This window comes from Leptonotus elevatus, chromosome 1 (assembly GCF_054856555.1).
Source record: "Leptonotus elevatus isolate MCC_2025b chromosome 1, RoL_Lele_1.0, whole genome shotgun sequence".
Taxonomy (NCBI): domain Eukaryota; kingdom Metazoa; phylum Chordata; class Actinopteri; order Syngnathiformes; family Syngnathidae; genus Leptonotus; species Leptonotus elevatus.
This window is the reverse complement of record NC_141239.1, coordinates 8,785,077-8,809,002: the sequence shown is the minus strand read 5'-3', so window position 1 is coordinate 8,809,002 and position 23,926 is coordinate 8,785,077. Positions and strand designations below refer to the sequence as shown.

General features: G+C 39.9%; 1 protein-coding gene across 7 annotated transcripts in view; it reads right to left on the bottom strand.

The window, feature by feature from the left end:
- The window catches only part of LOC147180601 (receptor-type tyrosine-protein phosphatase mu), a 212,088-nt gene that overhangs the window by 97,313 nt on the left and 90,849 nt on the right, over nt 1–23,926 (bottom strand). For all 7 annotated transcript variants that reach the window (XM_086072904.1, XM_086072911.1, XM_086072893.1 and 4 more), the window contains exons 8-9: nt 2,834–3,142; nt 463–572 (exon numbers count right to left, since the gene is read on the bottom strand). In XM_086072904.1, coding sequence (XP_085929030.1) covers nt 463–572; nt 2,834–3,142 — 419 coding nt within the window. The remainder of the gene's footprint in view (nt 1–462; nt 573–2,833; nt 3,143–23,926) is intronic.

Here is a 23,926-nt window from a genome sequence, read left to right as displayed (position 1 = left end):
ATTAAAGGTGCTGTCCGATGTTTTTCTGTTGCTGTTTGTAAACACAACATTCAAAACTGAAGCTCGAGGAAGCCGAGGACAGCAGTCAACCAATAATGTGTGAAACCAGCCTACCAATCAGGAGTGGGCGCTTGCCTCCGTGGCTTAGCTGGAAGGAAAACGTTGAGTCTCCGCCCAGAAACGTCCCGGACAGGCCAAAACAAATCCTTTGGACCATACCTTTAACTTTATTTTACTGCTTTTTATTTTTTTTATTTGGCATTTTATTTGTACTATTCTATGACTGATATGACATTTTAAAATAAACAAATAAAAATGACAAAAAATAATAATATAATAAAAACTGTCATTGTGTTTTGTAAAATTAGCATTATATAATTTGCTAAAATAGAAATACATGTGTTCCAACATCATTTGCCAAAAATGAATTAACAATAATAATATGTTTTGGTGCGTGAGTACCTCATACTGCGTGATGACCCCGTATGTCTGCGCCGGCTCCCGCCACGTGACCACGATCTTCTCCTCGTAGGCGCTACCCTGGATGGATTCCAGCGGGACGGCGCCGGGCACTGCGGGACACCCACACGCGGCACAGATTAGCGACACCGATGAATAAAAGTGGCGCGCGTCACCTCCACTGTGATTTATCCCGCTGCCGACAATCATCCAAAGAGCTTTTCAAGGACGTCCATTACACAAATGGCCGACGGCCAAAGTCAAAGATATTTTAATGGGAATATTTCAAGTCCTTGACAAAAAAACGACACGCATGCTGCATGTCGTACGCCGGAGATGAGTGGCAGGCAAGCGCACATAAATAAGGAGGGCGTGCACCATCTCTGACGGGATTTTGATGGGGGTGCGTGACATTGGTGTATCTTTTTAGTTAGCCACAAATGTTGTCAAAAATGAGCTTTATTTAGATTTTATTTTTTAAGACGGATATGCTTTTTCTGCATATGCTGAAGGGGGTGCGTGGCTTAAAAAGTTGGGGTTTCACCTACTACATGAGTCATCTGACTGGACTCCATCAAAAGAGCATCAAACATCTGCAGTTGGGGTTCCGACCAGAACAAAGAGATCAGAACATGTTGCACCCTATTATAAATGCTTGAGGTAGTAGCTATTTTTGTGACTCTTTTAAGAGGGTGCACCATTTTTGAATTAGATGCACGGCTTCAAAACCGATATTGGACATTTTGACGCATTTGACCCTGGCACAACCTTCTAAACTATTTTTTTCCCCCTCGACATTAAAACAACAAAAAAATGAGTACGTTTAGGATTTCAGGTATTTTTAAATTATGGGAAGAAATATTTACTGTAGAAAACTATAGAGAGCTATGGTATTTACTTTCTTGAGTTTCCATTCAACTTTTTAAGACGTACTGATAACCTTGGGAGCTCCCTGAGCGTTTTGTTAGAGATTTAAAAGGATGTTCAATTGTTTAAGATAAAAAAAAATAATAAAATAAAAACTCATGACTTGACCAACCACGTAAAACAATATATTTTTTGTATTGTTTTGTCATGTGTGTTGGCAACATGAGCTTTGACTTTGACTCTGCCAAATGTCCATTCAAGTGTCATTTGCGAGCCTCGTTTGATTGGCCGCAGTCATTGTCCAGTCAGCGTATTATACAAACATTCAAAAGACTGGATTTGACCCAGCATGTTGACCCACCAAAACTTTGGAAGAGTCTTTTGACTTTTTTGCGTTGGTGCGCCAACTTTGACAAGGACGCTGATTAGTAAATGTGTCATTATTAGAAATTAGAGTTGCACGGAGTAACGATATAAAAAAAATACCCCGGCAAAATCAACAGTATGCTTACGTTTTAAAATAAAAATGCAGAATCAAGGCTCTCCAGCTAAAGTGTCTTAAGTGGGTGGAAACTGTTTAAGTGTTGTTTCGTCTTTTGTATTATGATCAAATACAATGACTTAAAATGAACTACCCTATGAGGGTTTTTTTTTATGCTGAAAACGTTTTAGCACTTTAAACCCCCCCCCCCCCCCCATTATGCAACAGTGTATTGAGACAAGCATGTTCATAAATTAAGTACGTAAACATTGTTTATTTGTAACTTTTATGATTAATTATGTCTGCAGTGCATAAACTTCCTATAGGCATTTTTTTTTTTCCACATGCACTTCCGCATGTCAACACCCCGTAGCATTATGGGGAAAAATGACTTAAAAATATATTTAACATACTTCTAGGCTAAATGCTAAAAACGTATTTTTTTCCCATAATATCACAGTTCATTGACTTCCACAAATGAAAAACATTTGGCCTACATTATACCAATACGTTCATACATTAAATACGCAAACATTGTTTATATGTAATTCTATGATTTATTATTATAGCTGCAGTGTACACTGTACAATTTCTTTTCTGCATTTTTTGCCCATAATGCCACGGGGTATGCACAATACCCCGTGGCACTATGGGAAAAAAATCCTTCTTAGCATTTAGCCTACAAGTACGTTCCAACGTATTTGCAAGTACGTTCAAATGTATTTGGGGCGGCATGGCTCAGTGGTAGAGTGGTCATCTACCAACCGTGAGGCCTTGGGTTCGATCTTCAACCCTTGTGACCATGTTGAAGTGTCCTTGAGCAAGACACTGAACCCCGATTTGCCCCAGTGGACCCCGTAGCGCCCTGCATGGCAGCAGCTGACCACTGGCATGTGAATGTATGTTTGAATGTGAGGCATTGTAAAGCGTTTTGGGCACAATATGGTGTAGCTATAAGCGCTATATAAAAAGCAGTCCAGTCCATATTTGCAAGTACAGGAATAGGTTCTGGTCTCTGGATCTTACCGTCCTCGTCCGTCTGCACCTCCAGCTCGGCGCTCTCCTTGACGCCTTCGGGGTTTCGCAGCACCAGCTTGACGCTGAGGTTGGTGTAGGGCGTCAGGTTGTGGATGGTGTGCTGCGGGTCGCGGCCCTGCGCCTCGTAGCACACCTCCTCCCGCGTCTCGTCCTTGCCGCCCACCCGCGAGCGGTACTGCGCCGTCAGGTTGTAGCTGTGGCAGCGCGTCACGTTGTAGCCCAGCGGCTCCCAGCGCACCGTCACCTGCTTGGATTGGACGTCCAGCACCTCCAGACGGCGCGGCCCGTGCATGGGCTCTGTGGGGACGAGAGGGAGGAGAGAGTGTGAGGCCACATGCAGATAATTAATTAGGCCTCGTGAAACGGCAGGTGGTGCGCATTAGTCCAGGTGAAACGAGGGGAATGGATGCAATGTATGCGGCGGCACGGCCTCCGCCGCTGTTCTTTTCTCTTTTCTCAACATTTGACACCCGGTCAAATTTCATTTGTTTGAAGTTGATGCGCTTCCTGTTTCAAAGGCGCAGCGTGATGGGAAGCAAAGGCGCAAAGGCACATCCCGTCGCAGCGGCGCGCGCATGCCGACGCACCGGCTGCAGCACCGCCGCGGTGCCGGTGCAAAGACTCTGCAGGGGACGTGTCATCCCTTCACAGAATGCAGTCTTTTCAAAAGGCAGATGGCTATTAATGGCCCCGCGCATAAATGGAATAGGTCACTCAGACTGGTGAGACTTTATCACAAGAGGTGTTCAATCTAGAAGTGTCAAAATCAATCGATTAATCAGCATGAATCGTTTAGAGACATAGTTTAACATAAAAGTGTCCAAATCCTCCAATTTCAGTTTCTCAACAGTAATTATTTTCTGACTTCTGTAGTCAAAGTGGGCTGATTATCTTTTGCATTTAATCAAAATGAGACAATTGCAACCATTGGCTTTTACTTTGGAAAACAATGACCGAATTAATTTCAAAAAGGTGAGTACAACATCAATACATCAATTCCTCTCATTGATATTGTTGAATTGATGTTTTGTTCATTTTTATCACTACACAATACTAAAGGTACAAAAGTAAGTGGTTGATTAAACAGAAATTGGGGAAAACTAATGGTTTTGTAATACACTTTAATGCAAGGTATAATTTTATCCCATTATAAGATTAATTGATGGAATAGTTGATAGAATAATAATTTCGAAAATATTAAAAAGTGACGGCCCTAGTTCACTCAGCAATTTGATACATATCGATAAATGTGGTGCAATATGACTCAATTAGCTAATTCAAACCCAAAAACGAGTAAATACGTTTTTCAATACTTTGTCCTTCACTCCCAAAAACGTATTTATATGGGTTTTGTTTTATGTTTTTTAATTCAAGAGTATACAGAAGGCTTTGATTGCAGCTTCTGAAATGAAGAGGTGGCATTAAGCAATGGTAGTAAAAAAGAAAGAAAAAAAAGGCCAGCAGGTGGCAGCAAAGTATAAGAGATGTTGCAACAAGCTTTTTTTTCCACCAGAAATGTGAATATTGATGAAACTTATTCTAATGCTAACTACTGCAATACGGAAACAGATACAAATATACTTTTCTTTCCTGATGAAAGAAGATACTTTTTTTATAGCAATAGTACACAATATTCTGTGGGCCTTGCAAAATCAGTCAAAATCCAGTAAAACAGCCGTGAGCGAAGGAGGTTGTTTTAGTGAAAATGGCTGGGAGTGAATGAGTTCAATGGAATGACTCGATTGGGTTTGATTCAGTGAAATTACAAATCAATTCAATAAGGTACGGCTCAATTTGATAGGAATGATGTAATGAGTTTCTTATGAGAGTGAATATCCTCTCTTAAAAATAGCACAAAGGGAGTGCTGCAAGGGTCCTTTCTAAGGCCTTTAATTTTTATTTTATACATTAATGTAAAAATGAATAATGTTTTTATGTATGCTGATGATTTCTACAGGATTCTGCCCTGTGATATTTTGCCCCTCCCCCACAAGACACCACCAGTCTGTTGGACGCCATATTCCTTCCTTCCTTTTGTTGCCATTAATTCCTGCTGATAAAGAGTTGGTCTACCCGGGTGGGACATGACTCCCCCCAAGCCATCCTATCACCTCAAACCATTCTTGCTTTTGCCACTGCCTTTTCCGTGGCCATTCCTAATCCCTATTTTGCCGCCGTCCCGCCTCTCCGACAAGGATGTGAAGGCGGCGGCCTCAAGGTAATGGGATCAATTTCCATTCCAGGTTATATTTGCAGCCCATTTCTCTGGAACTTAACACTTTAGCAGCTATTAGGGAGGAAACAGGGGCTGCCATCCCCCCAAGGGGTACGCAGCCCTGGTGGCGGATCGGGCAGGCGGCCATGTTTAACATTCATAGGGTGCACACAGAGGTGCTTGATTGTGTGGGGGAATCTACACCGAAACACTTTGGGATGCCTGGGGAAGATCAGCGGCAACATCTGGAAAGAAAAGTTACAAGACTGTGGGAAAATGGAGGGTAACGTTCGGGAAACGAGGTCATAACGTTAGCTCAGGAGGCGCTAAAGCTAGAAGAAAGCGAGGCCTCCTGACGGCTGAGCGACAGACGGAGCAGCTGCAAAGCGACGGATGTGTTCCCTCCCGAAAGAGAAGATGAAACGGCGTCACAAACCGCCACACCCTGCGGGCGAGGCAGCGTCGCAATGACGGCGCCATACATTGAGCCAGAGCGCTACAAACTTGCCAGTCTGCAAAGTGGAAAGCATCTGTCTGGAGGGGGAAACGTCTGAACCAATCAGTTTATGATATGCTTAAAAAAATTGCTTGAAACACAAGAAAAAGGTAATACGGTGAACCAAACTTATTTAATGTTGGATTTTTTTTTCTATTGAACCTAAACCAAACTTAAATTTTGCAAGATGACACGGAAAGATCAAGATTAGTGATAGAGATCCAGATATTTGCAAAATATTTTACTGTGAATAGACTGCTTGAAATGATTCATTTACTTTTAATTTGCCGATTGACTGTTCGTATCTCAAAAAACTTCGTAAACCAAGGCACCAATGAATTTTTCATTTAGTATTTTTGTATTGTTCATAATAATTTTTTAAAAATCTTCCTAATAATTCTGTATTTTTGTCATCAAATATATTTATTTTCAATTAATATTGTTGTATTTTTTTAATTTTGTAATTTTGCATTAATTTTGTTTTAAATACTTTACTATTATTTACTTTTTTGGTTTATAATTGTGTTTTTTGGGGTAATATTTTAAGCATTCAAAAAATGTCAAAATGCTCAAAATTTCAGCATCTCACTAGTAAATATCTGATTTGTGTAGTCCTCTATTAAAGTAGACTGGTTATCGTTGTGTTGAATCAAAATAAAACATGCTTTCACTTTTCAAAACAATAATCAATATTTTTGCCTATTTTCAGAAATGTCACAGACCAAACCAGTAACTAAATCATAGCATTTTTGGCGGCATTTTTGGCATTGCCATTTTGAAATAATGTCCCGGGTTTTTAATGAAGGCATGGAAAATAAACATGCTTTTGTTTAATCCTATCCATCGATTAAATCGACCAAATAAGGGATTTTCAATATCATTTATTTTCCAGACTGATACCAATACAAATATTCACTATCGAGTACCAATACCTCTAGTACTTTTAATATTTATATTATATTTATAAAATTTCATTCAACACAATGAGAAAAAATTGTGAGCAAAGACCTTTATTTCCGACGCAGATGATGATTTAGCAATGTGTCAGACTGCCACAGTATAGCGCCAAGGAGGACTTACTTGATGTCGGAATATGTTTTCCGTATGAGTGGTTGGTCTCGGCAACTTCCACAAGTAACTGACACCTGAAAATAAAGCCGTATCGGACCAATACGTTGGCTGGTATTAGTGTTAGTCCATCCCTAGAAAACATGATATAATCGTCGCCGTTGCACAAGTTGTACCTAACTCGGCTAATAACTCTCTTGACATCCAAAGGCAAACATTCGCTCTTGTGATATTTTCTACATGTCTGCAGTTTGTTGACGCACGGGGCACATTTATCAGAGACGTTCCACCTAGATGCAAGTGTGACACCTCGCACAAATCACAGCGCTTGGGCTTGTCGGCTTGAGATTCACACTTTGCCGCTTTTGTCCTTTTATTATTTTTTTCCCTCAAAGCGTTAATTTGATTTGTGTGACCGGCCACCCTGCAATTCTGCCGGCGTTAAGTGCGCCCCTTTTGGGCCGCCCGAGTGCAGCCTCCAGATAGTTCCGCAAATAAAAGGGCTTAAAACTTCCATTTTCTGCTTGGCTCACCCCGATGAGATGCTTGTGAATTGCGTCTGTTTCTTTTTCATGTTTTATCTTTTGCCTCTTTTCCACTGAATGGTAGCCCGCTTGAGCAGGTACTAGTTCTTAGAGGAAGTTGCCCAGGGGACCATATTACAATGAGATATTTTCATTGTTTTTATCTAATATGTTTGCATTTTTTCCTTCTAATGTTATTGTATTTTTGGTCCAATATTTTTATATGTTTCCATTCAATATTTTTGTATTTTTATTCCTTGTAATATATATATTTTTTTTCATACTGTAACATTGGTTTATTTCCACTTAATAGTTGTGTGTTTTACTAATGCTAATGCTTTGTAATTTGTTGAAATATTTTATATTACCTATATTTTTGTATTTTTGTTAGTTTATTGTTGTATTTCATGTAATGTTCTATTTTTTGTCAAATAGTTTTGAATATAATTTTTTTAAATAGTTTTTGATGATTGTCATCTTTTTTGCATAATGTGCCTTGAAAAATAACAAGTATATTGGTAGTAGTTGTAGTAGTTTATTAGTTTTGTATCTGTCATATTTGTGTATTCTATATCCAATATTTTTTTGTATTTTACCAAACGTATGTATTTTTCACCTATTTTTTATTTTCTTAATGTCTGTATTTATCATCTAATATTTGCACATTTGTTTAGTATTTTTAAATTTTGTTGCAATCTTTTATTATATGTAATATTTTCGTATTTCACCCTAATAACTGTACATTTTCCTCCCTTTTACTTTAATCTAATACATACTTATTTTTGTAACATTTACATTTTAATAACTTTTTGTAAATCTGTCTTACATTGTTTACCTAGTGTTTATTATTTATTATTTTTTTGCCGCCTTTTTTGTCTATTATTTGGCACTTTTGTCAGGTTTGTATTTATTTCCCGGTGTGTGTTTTTTTTGTATTGTTTATTTTATTTAATGTTTGTGTACATTTTTTAATACTTTGCGATAAGTTTTTTGTTTTATTTTTATTTGACAAATGTTCCTTTTTAAATTTTTGTATAATATTTTTCACCTAGTACTCTCATTCTCATTGAATATACTATTTATTTGGTGTATTTCAGAATCTAGGTAAAAGAAAGCATTTTTATAGTTAGCATTTTGTTACCTTAGCTACTGTTTATACCAGAGGGTGTTTTTTCACCGGCTACATTGTAGTTGTAGGTAGCGGGCAATTCCATCTCTCCGGGGCCCCGTCAATGACAAATGCCCACATTTTCTAAAGATATGATTATACCTGTTGTTGTTATTCTAGTCTAGTTTTAGTATGATCTCCTACTAAATTCTTGCATGAGCACATACTGTAGCACAACGCCATTGAAGCCACGTCGTCTTCACATCTTGCACAAGCTCTGGAGGTTTCACTGAAGTAAAAGTACGAGCAGAATACGTACCAGCAAGGCACAGAAAGTAGCCTGTATCCTATGAAAAAGATTACTACAAGTACAGACGAGAAAATCTTTGCGTCGGGAAATGAGCTTGGGTAGACAAATTATGTCAAGGCTGATAGAAGGGAATAATTTGAATTTGACATTTACATTCCCCTCCCTCCTCGTCATCATCATTATGGCGTGACATTTGAATCATGTTGTCACAAATTAGCAGCACATTAGCACTCCTTGTCAAACAATTCCCCAACCCCGTGAGCACAAAAGTTTGCCCACCTGTTTCAAGCTCGACAAGGCTTTTAAATTTGATGACACAGTTAAAACATATTTTTTAAATACACACGGCGATGTGGCAAAGAAGATGATGCGTGTGATACATTTTTCTTCCTCAGATTTTTGCCGCGTGTGTACTTAAAGCACTGTCTGCACACAGCATCTGGTTCTGCTTGGCTGTTGTACGGAAGAGCAATTAGCTTATCAGATCATCCTCGGGCGCCACAAGCACACAGAGTCTTTATCGGATCGGCATCGATTAAGTGCGGGGACGCTGCCGACTCCCAAACAAGGATGAGAACACTTTGCCGGTGATTAGACATCAGTGTGGATTTGAGGCGACGGCTCCGAGGCTAGTCGCTATCTTGTTGTTAGAGAAACCCATAATGATATTATGTTCTAAAATTGCTATCAATCTATCATATCTATTGTATCTATCATATGTGTCTACCTACCATATCATCCTACCTACCCTGTCTACCTACCATGCTATCATATCTACCTACCTACCCGTGTCTACAAACCCGCCATATCTACTTACCTACCATGTCTACCATATATCTACCTATACCTACCATGTCTAACTACCTACTGTAACAACCATATCTACCTACCTACATACCTACCATCTCTACCGACTTACCATATTTACCTACCTACCATCTCTACCTACTTACCATATTTACCTATCTACCGCGTCTGCCTACTTACCATATCTACCTACCTACCGTGTCTACCTACCTGCCATATCTACCTACCTACCATTTATCTACCTATACCTACCATGTCTAACTACCTACCGTAACAACCATATCTACCTACCTACATACCTACCATATCTACCTACTTACCATATTTACCTACCTACCATCTCTTCCTACCTACCATCTCTACCTACTTACCATATTTACCTATCTACCGCGTCTACTTACCTACCATATCTACCTACCATGTCTACCAACCGTATCTACCTACCTACCCTACTTATCTAATTACCTACCGTGTCTACCTACCTACCGTGTCTACCTACGGTATCTACCAACCTAGCTACCAAATCAATCAATCTATCTATCTATTTATCTATCTATCAACCTAGCTACCAAATCTATCCATCTATCAACCTAACTACCAAATCCATCTATCAACCTAGCTACCAAATCTACCTATCAACCTAGCTACCAAATCTACCTATCTAGCTATCTATCTATCTATCTATCTGCACCTGCTTGTTAAAACTGACTGATAATTAGTCAGTTTGTGTGATGATACTGCATCATAATAGACAAATTACCATAGACAAACAATATGATACATTGCAATATTTTGAATAGCCCCACAAATTGATATTTGACACTTGTGTATACTGTATCATGACAAAATGTCACAAAAATAGTTTGTCTCAGTCCTTGCAAAAACTGAACAATATTTGAAATGTGTTTATCAATATTGATACAAGATGTAACCAGTAAGAGGAGTGTGCATGCTGATAGGGAAAAGACAACAACATAAATCGTATGTAGTTTGCATCCTGGCCTGTCAGTAGAAAAAAAAAAATGTCAATGGCCAACATGAAATCACTGTGAGTGCTTTTTTTTTCAGCCCATCAGGTAAAAATATACCCCCCCCCCCCAAAAAAAAAAGGCTTTGCAGATTTGTTTGCCGCCTTCCATTACATTGCGGCTGTGGCGGCGCCAGCTATTGAGGTAATGACACGGCTTGAACACTCAGGAAATCATTTTCATATCCCGCAGAATCGAGGCACGATGATAGCTGGCGATAACCAACAATCAGAGCAGCCATCACCTGTCCTCGAGTGCTAAAGAAGACGCTCGGGGATGGAGGGGGAGGAGGAAGGGGGTTAAAAAGGGAACCAAATGGAGGGGAGTCACAAATGATTATGACAGAGTCAAATAATTAACATCATATTGTATGATTTTCTTTCTGTTATGAAACAGTAATGTCACACAAGCGTCAAATATTTTTTTAACTGGGGATGGGACCATATCATTTCTTGTTATGATAAAGTATCAAAACACAATTGTCAATTTTTTATCAATTTTAAGTTGAAGTGGGATAAAATATCCCATTTTCAGTTTTTATACAATATCGATACACAAGTACGGCTGCAATGATTACCGTATTTTTCTGACTATAAGTCGCTCTGGAGAATAGGTCATGCCAGTCAAAAAATGCATCATCAAAAAACAAAACATGAGTCTCTCCGGAGTACAAGTCACATTAATTTGGGGAAATTTATTTCAAACAAAAACAAAAAAAATGAGATCAAAAACAGTGGTGGATGCCGCATGCTAAAGAAGGTGGCGGTAATGCAACAGAAGTATTTGCCAACCACCAATAGAAAGTAGAACAAGAAATGGAAGAAGAACAAATATAAGAAGACGAAGAAGAAAAAAGAGAGTAGTAGTCATGGCTACTAATGTGTAACAATTGTCAGCAATGTGACATAAAATTCCAGTTAAGGGTAGTCATTTTCAGTTACAAAGAATAGCTTCGGCGGAATTTCTGAATCCAGCTGGAATTCGTTCACTTGATATCAACATGATTTAGGTGCACCTGAGTATAAATCACAGGACCTTAATACGGTAATAGAATAACTTCAACATCAATGCAACGGCGTGCTGAAATTAAGAACACACCCAAAAAAAAAAAATACCAGTAGTTACACTGACATTGCATTATAAAGCATTTAGCGGTGGCTCCAGTTTAGTGGCTAGCAGCTAGCCGCTAACCAAGTACCCCATATAGGCTGACGAGAGCCGTCGGATTACTTTTCAAATGCAGTTTAATAGACGTAAACAACTTTGCACACTAATGTTGACAGCCCGACACATTGCCGTTCCTACTGATCACTTCTCAACACACCGGGCTTTCTCAAATGTGCGGTTTTAGTCTGGAAAAATGTCTACCGTGGTTCTCACGTTACTTCGTTTTGTAGACCAAAATCTATGGGGAGAGATTTGTCTAAAATCTCACTTTGTAAGTATAAATGTGTGTTTTGGCTTCTGTATTTATAAGTGTTCTTCTTCTATATTTTTTATTTTTTTTATTCAAACAGTTGATTATTTGTTATAATTTTCAGTAGGATATTCGAATACCAAAATATTTGATAGCTGCAGCCCTGAATGATTTGCAACATATGTCATTTTCTGTTATAATACAGAACAGTTAAATCTCAAACATTTTCATCTATGCCTGGTGAATAATACGGATATCGTATTGTTTGAATGTATCGATACACAACTGCCCTTTTCTCATTGCTGGAATAATAAAGGCCTTTTCCATTGTATTGCATTGTATCGTGCTTGATTGCGCCCCCAAGGACAAGGTCTGTGTTGGCATCAACGGCAACAAGTGGAAGCCTTCAGCCTGACAGGCGTGCGCGCATCTTATAACAAATGGCATTTAGAAAGGCGGCGCACGTGTTCATGGGCTGCTCCTACATCAGCCTCTACATCCATTACCAAGTCAAAGACAAATGCTCGGGAGTTTGCACCCATATACAATATCCATATACACACGCAAGCTGGGCGGAACACCTTGGGGCCGTGGATAATCACCAGGATTTATTGAATGGTGCTGGCTGCTCCTCACTCTATCAAGTCCTTCTTTATAGGCTCGCTGATAAATGGCACTGCCACCCTGACTGAGGTGGGAGGAGATGGTTGGAGGTAGGGGGGAGTGGAATTGAAAGTACAAAATGAGGCGCCGGACTGGCCTGAGCTGTCTGAAGAGCTGCCCCCTCCCTACTCACCACCCACCACTAAGCTGTGAAGGTGGAGATGGATGGTTGATTGTCTGCCTTCAAAACAATCCAAATGGACCTCAATATAAGTCTTGTTTTATCACTAGACGTGTCACCAACGTCAGTGACTTCTCAGCATGTGAAAAAGGTAGGAATTAGTCATATAGCTTGTCTCATGCCTAGTTAGGGCTTAAAAAAAGAAATACTGGGGAAGATGACCTTGGAAAAAAATGCATATTAAATCACAATCACAATATTCAGAGGGGAGGGGGCGGGATCCTAATTCCAATAGTTTTCAAAATCCTTCAGTTCTATCCCAATGATCCATTTGACACGTGTATCAGTACTGTATCAGAACGCAAAACAATGTAATACTATTTGATGAAAATGGGAGGCCTGTTCATCGCCCTTGCAGCTTTGTTTTAATTTGCACTCACTGAATAATATTTTAATTGTTATTTAATATGTTGTTTGTTCTGTGACCATGTCTGCAACTCAAAAAGCTCACATCTCAAATCGTCTTTCCCCTTTGAAAATAATTAAATAACCCAGCAAAATATTCTGTGAATAAGACATATTTTCCATATAAAATTATCCAAAATCATCCCACCGTACTACACACAGTAGGGCTGGGCGATACGGCCAAAAAGTAAAATCTTGATTTTTTTTTTTATCATTCTGGACGCTTACGATTTTAACTGATTTTAATGTCATTTAAAAAAAATAACTACTGTGCAAAATGTTCAGACAACAATAATGTATACTGATTCTAAATTAGTTTTAACGTAAACCTTCATCGTTTTGTACTTAAATGCCACAATTAAAGGGATTACATCACGGAATTTAAAAGCCCTTACACAGTTAACTATAGGCATATAATGATTAAATATTACCTTTGACATGGTGATGTAATTGTTTATATTAGTATAGTAATATTAGGTGTTTTGCGGACTATTTTTCTAAAGTAAAACACCTTTCACGTGTGGTTGCCGCGCCCCTCTTGTCCGAGCCGGCTGGCAATTGGATGGATGTTCAATTTTTCAATAAACATTTTAAACAAAACGGCTCCTTGCCGCAAGAAATCGAGGCGAGGAGAGGGAAGAAAGAAAGAAAAGAAGGAGAAAAAAAAGATGACCCTGAGTGGGTCACAAACCAGAGCCTGCTGCTTACAGGGCAAGCGCGCTAACCACTACACCATTTGTTCAGTTAGGTTCAACAGCTCAAAAAGTTGTACTTTTCAGCCAGAACCCTTTCTGGAATTTTAAGATGGCCAATTGTCATTGCACTTTGGTAATACAAATGTGAAGGATAATTGATTGCTTTGAATTCATTCAGACAGAATGTTTACTGATAAAGGCTACTTTCGTCAATATCCCATAGAGGGAGGTCTCAGAGAAAGTGGGCGTGCATTTAGTCTGCAGAGGCGGTGCGGGGGTGGGGCCGCACCCAATGACGTCAAACAGTGCCAACTGCTCGTTTTCGCAGGTTGGGAGGGGCTGGTGCTTGAAGAGCAGAATGACCTAGAATTTCTCATACAGGGGCGAATGGAGGAAAACACCACTTTGGTCATGTTTTTGGTGAGGAATTAGCCATTTAACATGGCTAAAAGCTCACAAAAGTTTCAAGTAGAAAGGTTTAAGTAGATGGTAGATATTGTAAACCACCCATCCAGCATTCTGTCACATTTATATGTAACAAAGCACAAGAACAACTGCTCTTAATTATCGAAAAGAAGACAAAAATGTATTTCTTTTTTTTATCCCAAAGACGTATTTAGACGTTTTTTAAATATATATTTTTTTTATGCAAGAGCATACAAAGCAATGGTAGTAATTACAAAAACGACCAGCGGGTGGCAGCAGAGTATAAGAGATTACCCAAGGCCATGTTGAAAACAAGCTGATTTCCCCACAGTTCTAAACAGATTTGTGAATAATGATGAAACTTAGCTATATTCTAATGCTAATTGCTGCAAAACGGAAACAGATAGAAATATACTTTTTTTCCTGATGAAAGAAGAGACTATCTTGCTTTTGGTAGGTTGTTTTTGTAGCAATAGAACATTCCAGGGGTGGGCACACTCGGTCCTCAAGGGCCGGAGTCCTGCAGGTTTTGGATGTTTCCCATCTCCAACACAGCTAATATATGATCAGCTCATCAGCAAGCTCTGCATAAGCTTGGTAACGATCCTGTTGATTGGAATCCGCTGTGTTGCAGCAAGGAAACCTCCAAAACAAAAGGACGTCGGCCCTTGAGGACAGAGTTTGCCCACCACAGCAGTATTCTGTGGGCCTTGCAAAATCTGTCAAAATCTAGTAAATGGGGTTGCTTCAGTGAAAATGGCTGGGAGTGAATGAGTTAAGTACCTTGTTTCCAGAAATGGTTTGTGTCTATAGACGACCGTAAGCAAAACTAGTCGAGCTAAAAGCAGCAACAACTGTTCAGAGCTATCCTGATGGAACATGCAGTCACTGGTGAGGCTAACTTCAAAATATTTTTTTCCCAAATGCAGTAATACACTGACATTCACGCCTAGGTCGCTTTTATTTTTAAGTTGTTCCCAGCAACGTGTCGTGGCGTGACCTCTAATTTGATTCTTTTTTTTTTGCCTCACAAGCTTGTTTCACTTTTATTTGAGAATAAACGACAAGCCTTGATATCCCCAAATGAATTAGCATGGCATAAATATTAATCTATAAAACTAGAGCCAAATCAAAGAAATTGATGTTATTTTCAAACTGAGCATGTCAAAATTACACAAACCAAAATGTCCTTGGCACTTGACACACAAATGTTGGCCGATATAATAAAGGATGCCAGCAAATCGGGACCGTATTATAAACAGGTAAAGGGGGAAAAACACCCTTTAAAGGGTGATTTTTGGGGGTTGTCTTATACATGGGGTTTTACGTTTTTACGGTCATACATAATTTTTAACTAGGAGTGGTACAATATATTACATATATTACATACAAGCAATGTCAACCAACAGGTGAAGGTTATGGTTAATTGTACTTCACTTTCTGCCACCTCTGTGTCAGTGGCACAGATAGATGACAAAAGCTACATTATATATAGGAGCGAATACATTTTGGAGCGAAAATTGGCTCATTTTCCACAGCAAACCTGATAATGTCTTAAGGCCCAGTGGCTGGGAACCACTACCTTGGAGAAAGCTTCGATGACATTTTACAAATTAACAAAATTCCCATGATGCAGTAGATGGGATGTAGCTACACTCCTTGCGTCGTCATTCTTAAGAGGCTGCAACACTATTTTGGTGTCCAAACAAATGCCAAGCAAAATGAGATTGTGTTGCATTCTCGCAGGCACTGAAGGTCACGAGATTATTCATGTTTAGTCGGGACAGATCGGGATGAATGGCCCTAACCTGCGCCATACCCCCCCAAGAGCTCCCTCGGCCAGGCCGCCAGTCAAACGGCGCAAGATGGATGACGGCGGCTGCTGAGGAAGCGGCTCTTGATCTCGTCCAGCTTCTCTCCCTGACAGGCCCGAGCGTCAGCCTCGGCTCCTAATTGAGCGGTTAGGACTGGCAGGATCGGGTGCGATACATCACGCCGCCCCCAGACAGGACGGGACACTTCCCTGCTCTCCCTCTCGCTCTTCTGGGACGCGCTAATGAAAATCTGTGGAGCCGCCTCGGTCGCTTTGCAAACTGAGCAATGTTTGCTACGACATAAAAAAAAGGATGCTTTAATGCTGGCGCGAGGACGTCTAATATTCGCTAAAGGGACAAAAGCAGGGCGGCCTTGAGCGGTTTCACATCTAAAGCGGGGGCACGTACCATTGTTGTCTACTGTGCTCCCTTTCTTCGCTTTCAAGGGTTTGCGCGAGCATTTTATTCTTGTTATCCTCCTCGCTTAAGTGCACAGATCTCACAGCTTGCTAACATTTTCCAAATGTCCCCATTTTTCAGCATTTGGCAACAGCACTCTCGCTTCCATTTTGGTGTGAAGTTTAACAAGCCCTCTCTCCAAATGATCAGGCGCTGGCCCCGGCAGAGCAGCACCCGGGGTGGTAACTCACACTTTTCGGCAACACTGTCGAGGGGCCGTCGTTGCGCGGAGGAAACCATTTCCAGCCCCCAGCAAGGAGGCGTATTAAACTTTTAACAATTCTGCAGTGGAGTTGTGTTGTTGAGTCCCAGCAGTGGCCAAAGTAAAGCCTCACAAATAGCTATATAATATACAATGGTGCCTTGAGATAAGAATGAGCTGATTCATGAGTTTTTTAAGGTACAAGCCATCTTTGTATGGTGACAGTTTGGGGATCATAAACACTTCATCAAAAAAAAAGGGGCTTCAAGCTGTTTATTGCCACTTCCAGTTGAAGTTTACTGTGCAGCCTGCTATTCTTTTTTTGTTTGCGTTGGCATCCACAACCTGCGTTCTTACACATTTCCTGAGATGATAGCTTCATGTGCGCTAACAAGCTAGCCACTGCAGCGTTTGAACTAAAAAATGTGTTTTTATTGCACGTCACAAGTGAAGACAGACCACCTCATTCTTAAGATAGCCGCTAACTAATTAGCTGTGACAGAGTAAAGATGTAGATCGCTACGTTATCTTCTCATTCAAGCAAGCTAACAATTTCAACTAAACTTGTACAACCTCATACAAAACATCAGCATACAATTTTCTGCCTGAGTGACGATGTAAGAGCCTTTAGCTTAGCACATTAGCTAACTGGCGGTTTAAAGGGAAATGTACAAATTCCCGCAAGTTAGCGTACCACCAAGCTAGTTTCTTGCGCTAGCTAGTAACTAGCTAGCCAATTCATGTACAATACAACCCTGCGAGTGACATCAGCATACGTCTCAAAATTTTAGACTGAATGAAGACAAAGATGGCCAAGTGAGATTCTCACAGGTAGCCACTTAATGTACGACCTTGAACGAGACATCGGCATATGACACAAATTTATTTAATGTACGACCAAGCAATTCAATGTTTATTAACTCATTTGCTTCCAAAAACGTATAAATATGTTATATTTTAAATATTACCATGCTCCCAAAGACATATTTATACATGCTGGTTTATGTTAAAGCATACAGAAGGCTTTGATGCAGCCTGTGAACTGAAGAGAATGCTTGAAGCAATGGTAGTTATTACAAAAACGGCCAGCAGGTGGCAGCAGAGTATAGGAGATCAACCAGGGCCATGTTGCAAAAAGCTCTTTCCCCCAAAGATTTGTGAATAATGATGGAATTTAGCTATATTCTAATTCTAATTGCTGCAAAACGGAAACAGATACAAATATACTTTTTTTTCTGATGAAAGAAGAGACTCTAATCTTTCTTTTGATAGGTTCCATGCTTTTATAGCTAAAACAAAATATTCTGTGGGCCATGCAAAATCAGTCAAAATCCGGGAGCGAAGAGGGTGGCTGGGAGTGAATGAGTTAAAAGCCGATTTTCGCTTTTTGTTCTGCTGGCCATGCTCCTGCGAATGAAAAGCCTCCTGAACGCATCGTGTCTGAGAACATCGGCAGCCACGTACAATGGCGAACGGCCATGTGACATATAGCATTGGCGAGATGAGTGAAAAGATACTCATAATTTGTTGGCCCTAGCAAGAAGAAAGGAAAAAAACAACAACAACCAGGCGAGCTCTGTTGGAGGTTGTGGGAGGACGACAATAAAAAGCATTTTTTATTTCAAACTATTATCACAGCCAGATGAAAAGTAGAAAGGAGAACTGTGCTCCTATAATGTCAGTTCTGCGAAAAGGCGATTTGCTCGCCATTCAAGGACGCGTCTTCAAACGAGTGCTGGCAGAGCAGACGGTATAGACTCTGCCTTATTGTTATTTCCCTCATCTTCAGACACCGACTCGTCTGTTGACTTGAAGCTGAGCCACCGAGGCGAGCACATGTACAAACAACACTTAGTGGGAAATGGATTCAAAAAAAAAGAAAAAGGTAGTTGTTTGCAATTCAGAGGCCAGAAACATTTATGTCTCAAAAGTTTTTAGAAATGTTTTTAGGCAGTGAAACAATACAGTAAATATCAAGCCTCTGTGCAATACCTTGGAATCAAAATCTACACTTTTTTTTTCCTTTTTAGGAAAGTGCAACACCATTCATATTTGTTTGTAGTGCAACATTAATAGTTTGTTCTCATTTAAAAAAAGTTTTACATATACATCAACAGTTTTTTGGGTTTTGAAGTATAATCAATTGTTTGTTTCTTTTTTGGAAAGTGCACAATAGACAAACTTTTTTTAATGGAAAGTGCACCATTAATAGTTTAGTTTCTTTTTAGAAAAAAATTTGACATTCATAATTTTTGTTTCCTTTTTAGGAAAGTGCACAATCAACAATGTTTTCTTAATAATTATAGGAAATTGACGCATTTATCTATTTTTTGCTTTGATTTCGATAAGTGTAACATCATTAGTTCGCTTTCTTTTTAACACCGTGCAACAACGTTTTGTTTATTCAAAGAAAATGCAGCAATATGTTTTTCTTTCTTTAAAGAAAGCGCAAAATCATTTGTTTTTCTTTTTTTAGAAAACAGCAATGTCAATATATTTTGAGGGAAAAGTGCAACGTGTTTGTAATTAAATTCTATTAAAGCTGAGGTGTTGTTCAATCTGTGACATCCACACATTGTAACAAAAGCTTTTATTTGAAAATTAGAAGGGGGAAAAAAAATCTGTTGTTTTGGCCAGTTCTGGAGAGGAAAATTATATGAATGTTATTGGATCGACCAGCACTTACAATATTTGGAAAGTAAAAGGAGAATTGTGGATTTACTGTGCACAAGTTTGAGATACTCTTTTGGGGTATGTTTATGAGAATGTAAACTTCTGACTTCAGCTGTACATATGTCCAGTTCTTTATTGGCAAATACTGGCTTTCACCAACTACTAACCTAGCATGCACTGTAATTTGACAGATTTTGATGAGTATTAAAGCACACTTTCTTCCTAGCTCTGTCCAAAGCGTGCTTGCTGTTAGCCACATGCTAAAACTCATCACGGCGGCTGTTTGTCACCTCCGCTCGGGAGCCACCAGAGAACTCAAGTAGCATTAATTTAGTGGCACTCCTTGGCGCTCTCTCCTCGTGTTTATAAATTCAAACAGAAGTGCTTCTCAAGGTCTTTAAATGTTTTCCATTCACCGCCTTTAATTATTCATGCGCTATCTGCTGTAATTTTTCTCAGATTTTTTTTTTAAACCACCCCTCCCACTCCCTCCATCCTTTTTGCTAAATTATGGATGACACGCTCCCCTCGCTCGCTCGGAAGCGCTCATTCAGTCGGCTCGCGTCGCTCATAACATCTCCCCAAACACGCCAGCCAAGACGCGATTTATTTGCCGTTTCCAGCCCCTCCCATAAAAGCTTTATCTCAGATTTCACGCGTCTCCTGAGTGGGGCGGCGGTGAGCGCTTCGCAAAGTGCTTCATTTTGATTTACGCTCTTGACAGGGTGGATTCTTTTTCGTAAATGACAGTACAAGAAGGATTATACTGAATGTAACGTGTCGAAAATAAGACTTGTTGGCGTCCCTAGTTTTTGAATGCGGAAGAGTAGACAACTTGGTTAGCTTCTTATGTAAGCTAGCCACTTCAGCGTTTGTACTTAAAATGTATTACTTCACAAGAGACAGTATGTTATCCGTTAAATCTAAAAGATTTGTGATAGTTGTCAGCTGCATGGACACATTGCACAAGACTTTAGCTTTTTATGCTAGTTTGGTTTGATTTCATGCTAGCTGCTCTCTGACAGAGAAGATGTACACATCCACGTTATTTTCTCGCGTTAGGCACCAACTAGTTCCTAGCCATCTCGGTGTTTGTGCTAAAAATGTACGGCCTAGCTAGATGAATACTTAAAGAATATACCCTTAATGTGGTGTGCACGTATTAGACTCTCCAAAAGCAGTTGCTGGTGCGCTGTACCTGTCGCCCTGTGACCCCAATTGCCATGCGGCGTATTGGCGGAAACAAAAGGTGATATTTGATTTAGCCCTTTCCATTTCACTCACATTTTTACTTACGCAACTATGTAAAAAAAATTATTCTTTATAGATTATTTAATTTTTTTTTTTTAATGGTGCAGCTCAGCGTCTGGTTAGCAGACAACAATCGTGGCGACATGGTTTTGGCAGTATTTAAAGAAATGTAGCCAAAGAAATGTCTTTGGTTGTATTCTATTGTGTTGATTAACATTTAACTGTTATATTAATAATTATTTTTATTTTATTGCATAAATTATGTTATGTGGTATTGTTAAATAATTTACTGCAAGTAATTGGCAGTGCAGTTTGATGTTGCAGTTGCACTTTTGTAAAAAGAAGAAAAAATAAGCTCATAGAAATGTCTAAATATTTCCTTTTTATGTAATGTTGATTGTTTGATCATCTTTGACAGGAGAATTTACTGTCAGCATCTTTTGTTGCACTTTCCAAAAAAGAAAAACAACCTTATTGACTAATCTTCCATTTACTCTTAACATTTTTTTGTGTTAAATATCATTAAATGCATTCCCATTTATACAAAAGAAAAGTACTTTTTTCTCCAATTTCTTACCTTACTGTACTCAATCATGTGAACAATATTGCATTACTTTTTACACTAATGCCCAATTCACACTGACTGCGGAACAGCCATGGTGCATTTTCCGTACGGCCTCTGCACGGACTGCAATTCACACTGCATGCGTTGCGTTGCGTTGCGTTGCGTTGCGTGAGCTGCCCTTGTCTGGAAATCTGCACCCGCCAGACCACAGGATCACGGGGGTTCACACTGGAGAGTTGAGTTCACGCAATAACAACCGTGTATATAGAGTCCTATTTGTAAACAATAGCCACACTTGCCTGTTGTCACATCGATATGCTTTTGGACATTATTTCTGTGACTACCATGGCTCTTCTACCATGGGTAAGTACATTTTGTGTTTAAATAGTGTTATTTTGTTATGTTGAATTTAATCTGAGCTTGTTTTTTGTCGTAAATGTCCGACACAATTCATACTATGTTGTTAGCTAGCTTCCCTCCCCCCCAAAAATGCGTTCACAAATGGGTTTATTTTTAAATAAACCGGATCCACCTCGATGCCGACGCTCGACTTCCTGACCGGCTCGTGTAATTTCTTCAGCTTCATGAAAATCTGCAAGCGTTCCGCATGTGGCGTCCGGAAAAAATAAAACACTTGCGGAAATCTTCTGCAGCGCCGCATCCCTTCCGCACCGCACTGCAGCTGGTGAGAATTGACACGCAGACTCGAATGCTTTCTATTCTTTGCCGCTGCCGTACGGAAAACGCACCGCGTCCGTTCCGCAGTCAGTGTGAATTGGGCATAAGATACGTACCCAACTGTGATTTTTGTTACCCCCACAGAAATGACTTGTTCTTTGTACTCAGCCTTGTGACCTCTTTTGTGGCAGTACATCACGTCCACGCTGACTCCAAACACCTGCTCAGACTCCACATCTATCACGCCAGCAACTTTACTCCCATCTGGCTGGGTCGCGCCACATGGGAGTCGGCCTCATCTGTTTGGTTTTTGGTTTGGCGTTAAAGGCGGTGTGGGAGGAAATCTGCTTTTTAATCGGGGATCAGCCCTCGCTTGGAGGGAGCGACGGGAGGAGATTGTGCTCAGTCACATCAAGCTGGGCACTTTGCATGTAACCGTTAGCGTGGGATAAAATGAGACATCAGCGTTTGTCACAAGTGTTTGACAGCATGGACCGTGGTGTTAGCTTCTTAAGATACTTCTCACGCTAGCTGCTAACTAGCTAGACATGGCAGCTTTTAAACTGAAAACATAAGACCAGGCGCGAGACATCAGCGTAGCCATAATTTTTTGATTAAGACATAGACCTTTATGTTAGCTGCTAACTAGCTAGCCACTAACTAGCTAACCACGTTGGTGTTTGAACTGAAAATGTATAACATTGATGTCACTATGTCACAACTTTTTGACAGAGTGAAGATGACTTAAACCTCAAAGTTAGCTTCTCATGTTACATGCTAAATAGCTATCCTTTAATATTTAACCACTTTGCTGTTTAATCTGAAAATGTACGACCTCACGTGAGACGTCATCATATGTACACTCTACTGGTTCTGGTTTGTTTTTTATTTCTGTTTCCATGGAGAGTTTCGGTTGGCTGAGTCTCCTGCGTCGCACCTGCTGGCGACTGTCATCAGTGGGATATTTAGACGCGGGAGAGAAAGGAGTTATTGCTTGTTGCCATTGCTACTGCATTTTGCTACTCTCGTGTTCGTTCCGCGCTCATCTTGTCTTGTCCAGTAGTCACTTTTCATCTACGGTTTTGCTTGTAAGTACATTTTTTTAGTTCAGTGTGTTTTGCTAGTACCGGTGTCTCCCATGGCTCTCTGTCCACCTTTTTTTGATTGTTTCGGTAGTTCTATTTCCACATCAACCTTTTGTGACATCAGTTTTTGTTATTTGTATTTCATTCACACTCACATTCTCTTTTTGTTCAATACATTTTGTAGAGTCTGCTCTACTTTGTGTGTTTGCTTTCGCATCCACAAGCTGCATTTTTACTTTCTACACATTACCTGACAGCTATGTTAGCTTCACATGCTAGCCTCTCACAAGCTAGCTAACTAGCTGGCCACTTCAACGTTTGAACTAAACATGTACGACCTCATGCAAAGCCGCAGCATACAAGTTTCTGTCTGAGTGTCAATATAGACCCTTTAACTCTTTTACCGCCAAAAATGTTTAATGACGTTTACAAAAATTCAAATGAATGCCACCAAAAACGTTAATTGACGTTTACTACGGGGTTTTTTTCCCAATGGGCAGTGGAAGTTGTTGCGCAGCGCTGCCTACTCAATGGACGTGTTTGCTTTGAAAGATGAGTTCAAATGCTCGAAATCGGCTGGCACTGTCTGGGTTGTTTTTTGGATAACGTGTGGCAGTAAAAGAGTTAACTGAGCACATTAGCTGCTAACTAGCTGGCCACTACAAGCTAACATTTGTGGTTTGGCTGAAAACTCGTGAGGTGTCAGTGCACATCACAAGTTTTTGACTGAGTAAAAGACAGACCACCAAGATAGTTTATTGCGCCTACTACTAATTAGCTAGCCACTTCAAGTATCACCTTGCAAGGTATGTCAGCATGCGTCACACATTTTTGACTAAATGAAGACAAAGAAGGCCAAGTTAGGTTCTCATGTTAGTTTCACACAGGTAGCCACTTCGTATAATGCTGCATTCGAGGAAGTCAGGGAAAAAATGACCCTGACATCACCGACCGACTTTAATCTGATGTCACTTAACAGTGGCGACTTCCGTAGAGAAAAATACCTAGGAA